The sequence below is a fragment of the Podarcis gaigeae genome, assembly GCF_964106915.1.
Source record: "Podarcis gaigeae genome assembly, chromosome: 7".
Lineage (NCBI taxonomy): Eukaryota > Metazoa > Chordata > Lepidosauria > Squamata > Lacertidae > Podarcis > Podarcis gaigeae.
The window spans coordinates 32,594,995-32,608,612 of record NC_139683.1 but is presented as its reverse complement, the minus strand read 5'-3'; the positions used below and the strand labels follow the sequence as shown (position 1 = coordinate 32,608,612).

The window sequence follows — 13,618 nt, the reverse complement described above, 5'->3', positions numbered from 1 at the left end:
TGTAGAGACCAGCTTGAAAATGAAAGCTTTTCTTTTCTTACATAACAGCTGTTGAGAGATCACATCCATTCTTAGGAATGTCTTAAACGGGAGATTTGTAAAATGCAGAATTGCGGTGGGGTTGTTTTTTAAAAAAATAATAAGCCAAATGCTATCCAGTAACAACATCTGCAAACTGAAGAATGCCATAAATATCTACTGGGATGGACGAACAGTTCCGTTTCCTGCTAACTTTCCAGATGCAGCTTCTCAATCTCATCCAGAAGGAAAGGGAAATTTCAGAATTCAGAGCACACTTGAAACAGATAAGATGTCAACTAATGAAAAGCAAGAAGTAGAAACGGGAGGCTAAAAAGCTGCCCTGAGGTTGCTTTCTGAAGGGCAGTCAGAACCAGGAAAATTAAAGGAACACTTGAAAATACACAAACCTCTGATTGTACATGCCTCGAAAGTTATAATTCACTCTGTAGTTTGGAACTGGCTTTTGATCTAACGGCCTATAGATGGCGGGCTCTCCTCTTTTCATAGCAAGACCATTCAACTCCACTGTTGGGGTAATGCTGCCTGTCAAAAATAAGAAGATATAACCAGCATTTAAGAAGTGTAATAGAAATATAAAGTTCAACACTGCTTCCATTTTCTACTTAAATTATTAGTGGTTAGAATGCAGCACTGGCTTTTGAAAAATCAGATCTAGATTTGGGTACAAGATTCTATAAACGTCTCAGGCATGGAGGTAGTCTTGTTGGTTTCATTTATTTTTATATGGTTTTAAAAAAAAATATTTATAGCCTGTCCTTCATCCATTCAGATACCAGATTTTGACTGAAACTACAAAAGGCAGCAAGCAGTCTGCATCCTCTACGGTGCATTTTCTTAGCAATGTTTGTATTAAAGTGCTAAGCAGGATGGAGCAAATGTTATTCCTACCTAGATGGAAAATGTATGAAAGCACAAAGGATAACAAGTATATTTTGCTCCCAATAAAGATACATGAAAAAAGCAAGCATGAATTGGTTTCCTGGGGCATGTGCACTTACATGACTATTTCTACATCCTTGTGCACAACTGTAGTCAACAACTAGCTTTTCTCACTGGGTGCTTTTGAGACTCCTAACCCCAATCCTCACACACAACTGGCCTGCTGCCAAGTTCTTGACACAGCCCCTCTACTGCAGAGGTGGGGAAACTGGATGCAGCTGGCCGGATCTTTATCTCCCTCATCCCCTGCAGGCCAATTTTGCCACTCCCTTGGCATCACAAAGACATCAGTGATCTACTTTTGCCCACAGTTTGGAATCAAACCATGCAAAGCCACAGCTCTGTGCTTTGCAAATGCCAATGATCTGTCACCTACCCACCACTAGGTTGAGTGGCTTTCTCTGCAACAGCCTCACAACTTTTAAATTCATTGCTAACCAATGAATTAAACTTCAGAGAGGCCTTAAGTACTCACTCATTTTCACTAGCTTATTCATAAGTAACTCTCTGTGCTGCTATTGAGTTCCTTCATAATAGCAAATGGTTTTGTGAAAAAAATGTGTTTTATTTTTGAACTGAAAGTGTATTTATTACTACCAGGTTTTATAAATGTTTGTATGTGTTAAAGAAGATTTGGTATTCTACTTCTGTTTTACTATTGTTGGAAATTGTATTTTTATCTGGTATTGCATAAGCTGCCTTGACTATGTTTTACTCATAGTCTATAAATACTTTTGTATTTGGTTTCTAAAATTCTTGCATTTTCTGCACAAGTAGCACCCAAGACAGCTTACAGAAGCAAAACACAAAAAAATGCAATAAAATGTTTTAAAAGCAGTGTGGCATTGTAATATCTTACAAAACTCCTCCTAGTGGTGTAGCAATGAAAACTACTAGCACATTTGCAAAACTAAGCAGGGTCTAGCATGGTTTAAAAATTGGATGGGAAACCGCATGTTGTGATTCCTCTTCCAACTTGACAATTCTATGAAACAAGTTTCACATCAATTTCTTTACTGGCTGGTCTTCCATGTAAGAACTGAATATTGTGAAGCTACCCTATATATAGGCTAACTAACACCAGGAAGGCAAAATAATACACTGTATTAGACCAACTGTCACTCCACACAACACTTTATCTTTGTAATTTGCACAGAATAAGTAATTTTGTACTGATAAAAAGAACTATTTATAAATGATTATTATTATTTGTTAGTTTAATTTTAAATCATCCTACTTCCATTTAAATCATGCAAGGCATAACATGTCAATCACATGAATACAACACACAATAAAAACAGAACTTTGAAAAATCTAAAACAATCATTACAACATACACAGCAGAAAACATTAACAATGACAATAATGACTAATATTCATGCTTAGTCTACAAAAAGCCTGAATGAAAAAACACAGCTTGAGTTGGCATCAAAAGGTAGCTACTGAGGGTGGCAATCATACTTTCAGAGGGAGGGTCTCCAACAGTCAATGTGCCAGTACAGAGAAGGCCCTGTATTGTGTCACCACAGAAAACAGGCAGCACCAGCAAACTTCCTCTGCCAATCTCAACAGATGCACTGGGAAAGGCAAGGCATTCCCCTATATGCAGTGAATCACACTCCAGAATGTAGTAATCTACATTCTATAGACTGTAGAATGTAGTAATCTACATTCTGAAACAAATTCTACATTTAGAACTCTGTTAGTTCAGCTTTGGAGAGTCTCAAGTTTTATTTTAATATAGATCAGTATGAAACTGCTATAGTAGTAAAAGTTTTATCATCTCATTTTGACAAATAAAGCAGAAACACACAACATTTTAGTTGGTCCTGTCATGATCTTACCATACCAACAGAACTGTTACTAGCGGTGCTTTTCTGTCAAAAACATAGTTTGCTTTCAGAAAAGTGATATAGTAGATCTGAGTCCCTCCTTTTGCAATTTAGCAACATAGGTTTTGAATCACAGGTGTTCTACAGCCCTCTGCTGGTCAAACAGTGCAAAATGTATAACCGAATGCATCCTTCGCATGTACTTTCACAATGACACCCTCTTACAAAGACACGAGTTAAAATTCTTCCTTGTCTAGTTTTATTAAGAGAAATAAACAGTTCAAATGTGTTGATTTTGTGTCTGGTCACTATTCCCTCCCCCAACAAATTAATGCAGTTCATATTAATGCAATTTACGTACTTTGGAGCTGAATCTTGCAGAAATATGAAAGCTCAATAGCTCTTGCTATGGAAATAAGATGAATAATTATGCAATCTCATGATAAGAGTATAGCTTTTCATCATTCTGCTGATTCCTGTTTTCTAGTTTCACTTATGGTTGCTATATACCACAGCTGAAATGACACTAACCCAGGCTGAATACATTCATGAATATTGTGGCAAGTAGAATGGTGACTTACCTGGATTATTATTAACATTGTTTTTGGGTGGTCTAGGTGCTGGTTTGGGGAGGGTAGTTTCACTCAGAGCTTTGCTAGCAGCAGAATGATGAGCCTTTTTAATACTGCTTCCTTCAGCATCCCATGTCTGCTCTCCAAGAGTCAGCTGCACCGTGAACATCTTCAAAGACGTAAAGGGCAAGTAAATAAGGTGAATGTTAGCAAGAGCAACCCTTGTGAAATATGTCATCTACTCTCCAGAGATTTTGGATTAACTCTCATCAGCCCTAGCAAGCACAGGTGACTAGTGAATATATTACCTCTAGTTTACAAGCACCAGGTGTATCTGCACGTGCCATTCATATTGCCCACCACCACTTTTTTGCACAGCTGATGGAACAACTTCAGAACTAATGTGGGTGGCAAATTTCCCACTCCCAGAGTGCAGATGTCCTTAGAAGCACTGCATAGAGCTAAGGAGGAAGTAAGAAGAGCAATGCTCTTCCCCACTTCTTCTTTCAGCTGAGATTAGCAGCTGAGCAGCAAGCAGAATGATCAAAAGGGAATGTCAGGAAAAGGGGAGCAACCTGTGAGACTGGAGTGGAGACCAGGGGGAGAATCATACACACACAAAAGTCAGGACCATTGAAACTGATCCTCTTGAAATGGTTTGTTTTCACCCACACCCACCATAAACCACAAATCACATTAATGAAATGTAGAAATCATGGGCCCGGTATTTTCCAGTATTGCCATGGCAGCAAAACAGGGACCAAAGGGACGAATCCTTATAGATCCTCGTATTTTTTACTATCAAATCTGTGACCCTGCGTTCTGAGACTTGTTGGTGTTTTTTGTCTTCCTATGTAAAAATGAAAAAGATTGAAAAGGATCTCTGCCTTGGCTCAGTGTCACAGTCTGCCAATTTAAGCTTTAATTTGATGGTAGCTTTGGAATGGCCCTATGTTTTTTTCTTAAAAAAATCAAGGCAATCTATTTTAATCCTATAGAACTGCAGGGAAAAGCAAAGATCTTGTGTATGTTTTTGTATGTACCTACCAAAGCAACCTTGTGTTTCACCCAAGTTTGGATGCAGAAGCATGTAACAGCTGGCATAAGGTTAGATACTAAGGTGTCTCCTTCTGTTTATGAAAAGAATTGGAATCTAGCAGATGCTCCTGCTGCCAGACAAGGGAGAGAGATTTTTCCTGACTGCTCCCTTCCCCTTGTGCCCCACCCCACCTCCCATGCTGTTCTGCAGAGGGCACAAGGGGCTGTAGGGGAAGGAGCAATCTGAGAAAATGGTCTCTTCCACAATTTAGTAGCAAGTCCATCCTGTGAGCAAAGTTCCACTCTGGGTCACTATGGATCCAGATGTGTATGTGTGTGTACACCCTACAATTATCTTAAGTAATGTACAAGCAGCTACACACCAGGCAATGGAGGGGGGCGATAAAGATCTCCAAATAAATATTCCCAAAGAAGAATGGAGTCAAATTTTAATAGCCAGATCCTCTTTTATTGTATCAACCAATTATAAAGCCAACTGCATCAAAATCACTATCCAGTGGCACTGGTTTCCCTGGAAAACAGGATCATGAAGAAGGCAGAAGATGGAAAATGCTGGTTTTATGAAGTCTCAAAAGGGTATTTCTTCCATTTGTGGTAGGGGTGCATAAAAACAAAGCAGTTTTGGAACCGTGTGGTTGAAATCATAAGGGAAAGTTTGTACAACTGAGACTTATTAAACTGCTAGCGATGTTGAAGACTGGAGTTACTTATGTGTGTAAGAAAGAAAAAAAATCATATATTTAGTGGCAACTTAAAAGTTACAGAACTGCAGGGATGTTACACTCAGCAAGGATTACTCTGCTCATAATCTGTTCTAATGGTAACAAATGGCATATACACTGGAAAAGTGTGAAGTTACCTTGGCATGAGCAGGTCCTCGTTCATTCAAGAGCTTATACAGAGGTTGAATTCTATTGAAACGGGCCAACTCATTTACCAGACACATTGGAGTTTTCTCTTTGGGGTTTGCCATGTTATCTTGTAAAGGAACTGTAAATAAAATTGAGACAAGGTTGTTTTTATATGGAAACATCATCATCAGTTTGTAGAAATAGTAAAAAAAAAAAAATCTAGCTAAAACTTTGGAAAACAAATCTCAGACACCATGTTGAAGAAAAAAACTGAATTTGGATAGTAAGTCTAAAAGTCAGGATCTTATACCTAATATATTTTTACTTCAACCATATGAATCATAAAATATATGTTATACAAATCCCTTAATGTTAAAGTTACTAATTACAACCTTTATGAGTACTTCAAATAATTAAAACCTGTTATGTGCTTGTCTTTGGCACATACTAAAATTTCTTGAACTCAATCTGACCCGAGTCACATTCTGCTCATGCAATTCTCCCACTGGTGGAAAGAGGGAGAGGAGAGACAGTTTTCGCAGATTCCTCCCCCACCACCACCTGCAAGCAGTGGCGTAACTAGCTGCTTGGGCACCCAGGGCCAGTGCAGGCCAGTGATGGCATCCGGGGCGGCCCACCCACCCTTCCTACACCACCGCCCACAGGCCCCTAAAAATAAACTGCTCCAGAAGGCTGGAGGGTCTACCAGAACAGCATGAAAGATGGCATGGGGGCACTACTACAGAAGGGAGAATCAGCTTCCATTAGCAGAAGGGCAAGTCTAGATCTAACCCATTTTTTCTGTTTATTGTTTCTCCATTTCTAGCATCTCCTCTAATCTAAGCCTTTTAATCACTGCTCCCTGAACTGAAGAAAGCTTGGGAATTGCTAATATTTTATTCCTCTTGTGATTTCATTTCTCCTCCTATTGTTTATGTTCATTAACAACACAAAATTTCATTGCAGGTTTACTTTTGGGGCCAGTGTTTCAGTTTACAAGGACAGGAACAATTTTTTACTTACAGAGCTACAAAAGAAATACCACTTGCTGCCAAAAAAAAAAAAAAAGTCTTAGACATTTTGTCCTAGTGTAGAAAACACACTTGGATAACTTCATGCAGTTTTAAACGTTTCAGTAGAAGGTACAGTCAAGCTGGGAGAGAGGTGAGTTCTTTTCAGGGCTTCTATAGTGCCCACCAGGAAATAAAACTTTACTTTAAGCTAAATTCAGTAAAAGCGGTGAAACTGCACTAATTGTGTTTTAGGTGTTTCTGAGTACTTCTTTCATTCTGTGCTCTTTGTGAATCACTTATTCCAACCCCCCTAACACCAATAACACAAAAAGAAAATACAATTTAAATCCGCCACTGACTTACCCTGTGAGTTGCTAGAAGGTATGGAATCCACCTGACCAGTTGTGGAATTATTACAATTGACAGCTGCTTCTGGAATGGATCCATTCACTGAGGGCTGAAGAACCACTGAACCTGTTGCTGTTACTGATGGGGTTAGCACTGCTGGAGACTGGGGAGGTCCAGAGTGATTTGGTGTGGTCTGCATCATGACTTGTGCCATTGCTTTTTACTGAAGGGGGGAAAGATACACCATAGTATTATTTTGTGCTTCTTTCCATTCTTAAGGGAAAGCACAAATATGACCAGCAATCCAACTGAACTGTTCAAAAATGGTTTTCAATTAAAGAAATTATCAGTCTTGGCTGTATTAGCTACGTCTTTCATATTTTCAGCTCTGATGCCAGGGCCAGACCAAGACATTTTGGCATCTGAGGTGAACCACAAAATGCACCCCCCCCCCCCACTGCCAGAGAAGGAGTGAGTGAAGACCTGCATCAGGAACAAGGTGGAGGGATAAAGATCTACGTCAGGATCTGCTGCCCCTGTAGATCCTGCTGCCTGGGGTGGTTGCCTCATCTTGCCTCATGGGTGGGCAGGCCCTGTCTGGTGCTTTACACCAACTGAGTACAGACTCTTAAGGGCACCTTCCATGGGAGAGTTTATTGGTGGCTTCTCCCTAGTTTGGAACTTTTTGCACTTGAGGTCTGACAAAGCCTGAACCACTTGTGTTTGTGAGAGGGGATGTTATTGTTTTGTTTTTGTGCTTTTATCCTGTATTTTTATTTTGTGAACCACCCTGAGATCTTCGGATAAAGGGGAGTATATAAATTTAGTAAATAATACAGTCGTACCTTGGATCTCAAACACCTTGGATCCCGAACAAATCGGCTCCTGAATGATCAAAACCCAGAAGTCCCTAATCATAGCCCCCATGTAAATTGTGGGCTTACTCTACAGAGTTTATCATTTCCTTCAAGTAAGCAGTAGCTGTCAATCAATGAAATCCTATGCACCTCTACAAAGAATTAAGTCGCATTGAGTTCAATGGGACTTTCTACCATGTAAGTGCACGAGACTGTGGCTAATGTTTTCACTGAAAGGCTCTTGAACCACCTGACTAATTTGCAACAGCAAGGGTGTCATTCAAAAGGCTACTGCATGTAGTCAATGTTTAAAGTGCTGGAGATAAAGTTATTGGTACTGGGCTAAAATGATATCAGCCATTGGGCCATGACATCTGGCTGCTCAACCAATGGCATCAAAACTAGGTAGCTGAGTAGGCAGGTCAGAGGTCAAAAAGATTAGAGTTAATAAAAATGCAACCCATCATATTGATGTATCATTTGACAGTTTAACAATCAGAAAAGTAAAGATGATAGTGGCTTGCAACAACGTCCCAATTCATTTATTCTGTCTCTCGTTCCCTCTTATGAAAGCTGTCCAGAACTCCTATAAACCAAATGTTTACTCCATAACTTTTTGTCACGAACTATCTGTGACTGACACACATTTTCACATACTGCACTGCCCTTACTAAAGTTCATGTATCACTATGTATTTTAGCAACTTAAAATATTACTATGACCAGATGTAAAAATGTTTTAATGGAATTAATCAGTTCAGAGAGTAAGCAATATTAAAGCACTCGTAACAGTTATCCAATAAAACTGAAACTGGGAGAGATGTCTGAAACCAAACTATTAGTGGATTAATTCAAATCAGTATGTGAAATTCCTTCAGCCTCCTTGCCCTTTCACCTTTCTGTCTCATGGTACCTCTTCTGAGTCCTCAAGCATGCCCCGCATGCTTGTCCCCAACACTGTGTGTATAATGAAAATGAGCTAAAAGACAACTTTTCCTCAGAAAAGCTGGATTGCTTTGCTTATAGGCACTTGGTAGTATTTTTTTTTCAATATATTTTATTAAGGGTTTTCTTGTTTTACAGTGTAAGTGTAATGCCTCGTATTTTTTTCCCCCATGTAACATTTTTACAAATCCATTTCATTTGTTGAGGCATTGGGGGAGAAGAAAAAAGAAAAGAAAAAAGAAAGAAAGGAGGGTGGAGGGAGGGGAGATGGATGGGGGTGGGGTCGGGTAGCGGTGTTTCTATTATGCTTAATGTATGTAGTTTGGTGGCAGCGTGCTTGTGTTGTTCACTTGTGTTTCTTTGGTGGTGAGAGAGCTTGGGGTTGGCCTAGGATGTGATTGTTTGTTTGTGATTGGCTGTGGTGATCTTTGTTTTCGTGTGTGAGTGAGATGGGTGGGTGTTTTGGATCAAGTTAGCCATATTGATTTGTATGATGTTGGTGGATTATTGTCATTGTCCTGTTGGGCTGTGTATGTGATAAAGGGGAGCCATACCGGGGTGAAGGTGTCTTCTTCTGTTTGTCCCCGTGTCAGTTTCAGTTTATTAGTTAATTTTTCTAGTAGGGCTGTTTCCCATACTATTTGGTACCATTGGTCCATGCTTACTCCTGATAGGTCTTTCCAGTGTCTGGTTAACTTGGGAGTATTTATAAACATTCCAGGCTGTCACACCAACTTAATCAATTGGTGTCAGATCATCACTAGCACAATACAAATATATTTTTACTTGGTATTTTTTCCTTTACTAATTGACTATACAACATATATCGTCTACTTGTAAACATAACTTTGTATGATCTTTAAAACTCTGGTCTTTGAAAACTAATCTATTCATTTACTTTCATTTCTAACCTACTCATTCTCTTGGGCATTACAACTAAATATCAGAAGACACAATCCCCTTGTTGAAGCTATGTAACTTGGGTGCAGTCAGTACCTGTATAGGAGATAACCACCTATGTAGATTGTCTTGAGCTCAATCATGAAAGGTGGGGGAGAAGTTTAAAAAATGAAAGAAAGCCACTGATGCCTTCCTGCATAACTTTTGTTTCTCACCTTCAAACACAACTGCAACTCCATCAGATCTAACATGACAGAGTATTACATAGGTGAGGAGGTGGGCATGCCCCCCATTCATTTAGGGTTGCTGGTGGGACTGATGGGCATTATGGTTTGCAGGGGGCCAACTTATATCTGCAGAACCAGTTGCAGATGCTGCCAAGCAATGGACCACTGCATTCTACATCAAGGGAAACTTACATCTTTCAAGGATAGGTCCTGTGTGTGATGCTTTTTTACATACAGTGGTACCTCAGGTTACAGACGCTTCAGGTTACAGACTCTGCTAACCCAGAAATAGTACCTCAGGTGAAGAACTTTGCTTCAGGATGAGAACAGAAATTGTGTGGCGGCAGCACAGCGGCTTAACTAAAGTGGTACCTCAGGTTAAAAACAGTTTCAGGTTAAGAACGGACCTCCAGAACAAATTAAGTTCTTAACCCAAGGTACCACTGTACTGACAGGAGTTGATGTTAAACTCTCTAATAAATGTAATACCAAATTGGACCTGCAGTATCTGCACTGGTTCCGCAGATATAGGCTGTTCCTCTGCAAGCCATAACTCTCATCAGTCTTGGTGGGCCACTTAATGGTTTTCTGCCCATTTTAACAATTGTATTTCACTGTGTTAAATGATGTATTACTTTTAATTGTATTTTCATTGCTATTTTTGCTTCTTACATATTTTGTATTCTACTGTATTACACTTTTAACTCCATAGAATTCAAATTTTAAAACAGTAAAATACAATAAAGTAGTACAAAAATACAATTAAAATCTATATGAAATGTGATGGATGTACCATTCCCGTCTTTTAACCACAAATCTACAGACATGCCATGGGCCAACTAAATGAGGCTCACAGAACACAGGTGGCCCAAGCCCACAGTTTGGGACTCCTTGATCTACATTGCCCTGAGCCTCTTGGAGAAAAGGCAGGGTACAAATATAATAAATGTTCATTATTAAATAAATGGCCCAAGGCATAGTACAAACAAAACACGGCTACAACAGAACACAAAATCACATGGTGGGAGACGATGATAGGACAAGACATGCTTTAAGTGATCAAGTAATTTATAGGCGGTGCAAGCTGCAGTCAAATGAAGAATTCAAGCCATGCTTCCTCAGGTCAGAAGCCTCCTGCCTAACTCCACATTAAAGGATGAACCATGGGGATTAAGAAAGTGGAGAAAGTGGTGAATCAAGGGTTCCCTACGCAGTCCCTGGGCTTGGGAATGAGCTGTGAAGATCAATACAGCTTCCACTAGGTGCCGCAGCAACTGAGCCAAAAAAAAGTCACACCCTCTCTAGGGACAGCCATGGAGGAGGAGGAAGAGGCTAGTTTTGGAGGTTTTTTAGCTAAGCAATGAAGGGGTCCAATAACCAGAACTCTGCGGCCGAATAGAAACAGGCAGGTATTTATATAAAGTGGACGGAGAACTTGTTTCCCTTTTGGGAGTGGGGGGCATCCCTTATTTCAAGGAACGTCCATTCCAAGGAGGAGGAGGAGAGCGTTGGATTCTTTCTGGCTGCTCAGGCGTGCTCTTTTATTTTGTGTTTGTTTTGCCTTGCGAGAGCAGCACGCTGCTCCCCGGGCGGCCGTCCCTCTCACCTGCGCGCCTCGTCCGCCCCGCAAGGGTGACCGACCAGGGTCAGGACGACGACGACCGAGTCCCCGACCCGCCCGCCTCCGGGGCAGAGCGGGAAGGAGGGCGGCAAGGCAGGGAGGCGGCTGCCCTCACGCCGCGGAGGCTCCAGCATCTCCCGAGCCCGGCGTCAGCCGGTGCGCTCGCCTCTGCTCCCCCCCAGTCCCTCCCGGTGTCCCGTCGGGGCCCGTCCGGGCACCCCCCGCGGCCTCAGTTACCTGGTTCCCAGGGACACTTTGGAGACGCCTCCAACATCGGCAAACACTAAAGAGAACTGACCCCGCCGCCGCGCCTCGGCCGCCGCCGGCCCCAACCAACAGCTCCGCCACCCCCCCGCCGGCCGGCCGCGGCGCTAAGCCCGCAGCCGCCGCGGCCTGCTCGCCGGTGCCGGCCGCAGAGCCACGGCCTAGAGCTCCCCGGACCATCCCGCTCCCGGGCCGCCGCGGCGGAAGCCTCCCCGCGCGCGACCCCCGCCGCCGCTCCCCCCCTCTCCTGGCGGCGCAAATGGCCCCGTCCGCATCCCCTTCCCTTCGCGCCGCCCGAGCGGCGGTGGACTCGCCGCGCCCCCCAGCGGCAGCTCCGGGCACCGCAGGGCTCTTTCCGATAAACCTCGCTTGGGTCCGCCGGGTGGCGAGCGCCGCGGGAAGGAGCGGAGCGGGGTTGCGAGGCGCCTGACGCCACTCGTTGCACCTGCATCGGATCCGAAACAGGAGCTCCCCTACAGACGGAACGGACTGCGCTGGGTTGTTCTTTTTTCTTCCTCCCCCGCCCCGCCAATTGTATCCAAGCCTTTTGAGGATCAGGCTGTAGGCAAACTAGATTTACTTTTTAAGAAAAGTAGGTAGTTGGAGGCTGGAGGTTTCAAGGGCTCGGCCCAAAATAGGCTCCCCTCAAAAATAACATTCTGCTTCAGCGATTAGTTCTCCACTATATTTTGTACAATTTATATTTTTATCCCACATCCTCCTCATTTTATCGCCACAACAACCCCGCAAGGTAGGTTAAGTGGAGAAGGGCAGTGATTGGCCTAAGGCCACCCGGTAAGCTTCATGACCTTTAGAATAGAGTGGCTCCCCACATCCCACCCCAAGGCTTGAACTATTTTGGCAGCAGAAGGGAAGAAAGAAAGCAAACTTACAGTAGACTCTGTGCTGAGGGTGGGCGGGCTGATAGGGATGCAGATCTCCCCCTTCCTGTTCATCAATCAGTCATATGATCATGATGGTGATGGTAGTATTAATTAATACAGTGGCGTAGCGTGGGTTCTCAGCACCCGGGGCAAGGCAAGTAATTTGCGCCCCCTAACCCGTGGATTTGCGCACCCTAACCCCCAGCTGTTGCGCCCAGTGTGGCTGGCCCCCCCTGCACCCCCACGCTACGCCACTGAATTAATAATTTTATTATTTATACCTGAGGGGGCATGGGGAGGATGTCTTTCTGTCTGTACTGCCTGCTCTCGATGGGGATGCACTACCCTAGGAGCACATCTGTGGTTTGGAGGTGCTCCTGGTTCAACACTGTCACTGGAGGCTCAAGTGCTTCTGGGTGCCTTGGACTTAGTGGCTCGGAGTGCCTTTTTCCATCTCCAGCTGCTTCACCAGCCATGGCCCCATTTGGGCAATGATGACTGGGCCATGGTACAATGCACTCTACATGGGGCTGCCCTTGAAGATGACCTGGAAACTTCAACTGGTTCAAAATGAAGCAGTCAGATAGCTAGCTGGGACATAACCCCCATTTTAAAGCAGATGGATTGATTGCTTGTTTGATTCTAGGCCCAACTCACTGAAGTGTTTAAAGCCCTCAACAACTCATGTCCCAAATTCCTGAAAGACCGCTTTCTTTCCTACAGACCCCCATCCCCATGTGTTAGGATCAGCAGAGCGGGTGATAGTAAATTGTTTGAAAGTGTTTTTAACACTGTGTTTTAATTGTTGCAACCCGCCCTGGAGCCTTATGATTAAAGGTGGGTAACAATACATGTTACTAAAGTTGCATGTAGAATCAAATGACTTAGGACGACTAGCCAGGGGGCTGCTGTCATCTTTCAGAATCTGATATATGAGGCAGCCATCTCACACTCCCTAATGGTAGGGCTAGTTTAGAAGGAAAGGGCTCTGCTTGACAGAAAACTGTAATCACTAGGACCTAGCTAATGCCAGGCCACTCTGAAGAGGCCAGGCCCTTGTATTGTCTCCCCCACCCAATCTCCAAAGTAGTTCTAGATATTGCTTCTCCATCATTCTCTCCTCCATCAAAACCCAAACTTTGCCAAAGTACCGTATTTTTCGCCCTATAGGACACACTGGCCCATAGGACGCACCTAGTTTTTTGGGGGGGGAAATAAAGGGAAAAATTTTTATCCCCCCCCCCCAGCCGCGGATATCTGCCCGA

The 13,618-nt window shown here is 43.0% G+C and overlaps 1 protein-coding gene across 4 annotated transcripts in view; it reads right to left on the bottom strand.

The window, feature by feature from the left end:
* STAU2 (staufen double-stranded RNA binding protein 2) overlaps nucleotides 1-11,769 on the bottom strand; it is a 139,999-nt gene extending 128,230 nt beyond the window's left edge. For 2 of the 4 annotated variants that reach the window (XR_014566489.1, XM_083747775.1), the window contains exons 1-5: nucleotides 11,443-11,589; nucleotides 6,672-6,879; nucleotides 5,304-5,434; nucleotides 3,395-3,554; nucleotides 429-564 (exon numbers count right to left, since the gene is read on the bottom strand). Coding sequence is in view for 3 of the 4 variants with exons in the window: in XM_083747775.1 (XP_083603901.1) it covers nucleotides 429-564; nucleotides 3,395-3,554; nucleotides 5,304-5,434; nucleotides 6,672-6,870 (626 nt within the window). In the remaining variant the exon portion in view is untranslated. Of the gene's footprint in view, nucleotides 1-428; nucleotides 565-3,394; nucleotides 3,555-5,303; nucleotides 5,435-6,671; nucleotides 6,880-11,190; nucleotides 11,391-11,442 lie in introns of those variants that run through there. The other 2 variants (XM_083747774.1, XM_083747773.1) reach the window with 2 other exon arrangements.
* Between the last annotated feature and the right edge of the window lie 1,849 nt (nucleotides 11,770-13,618).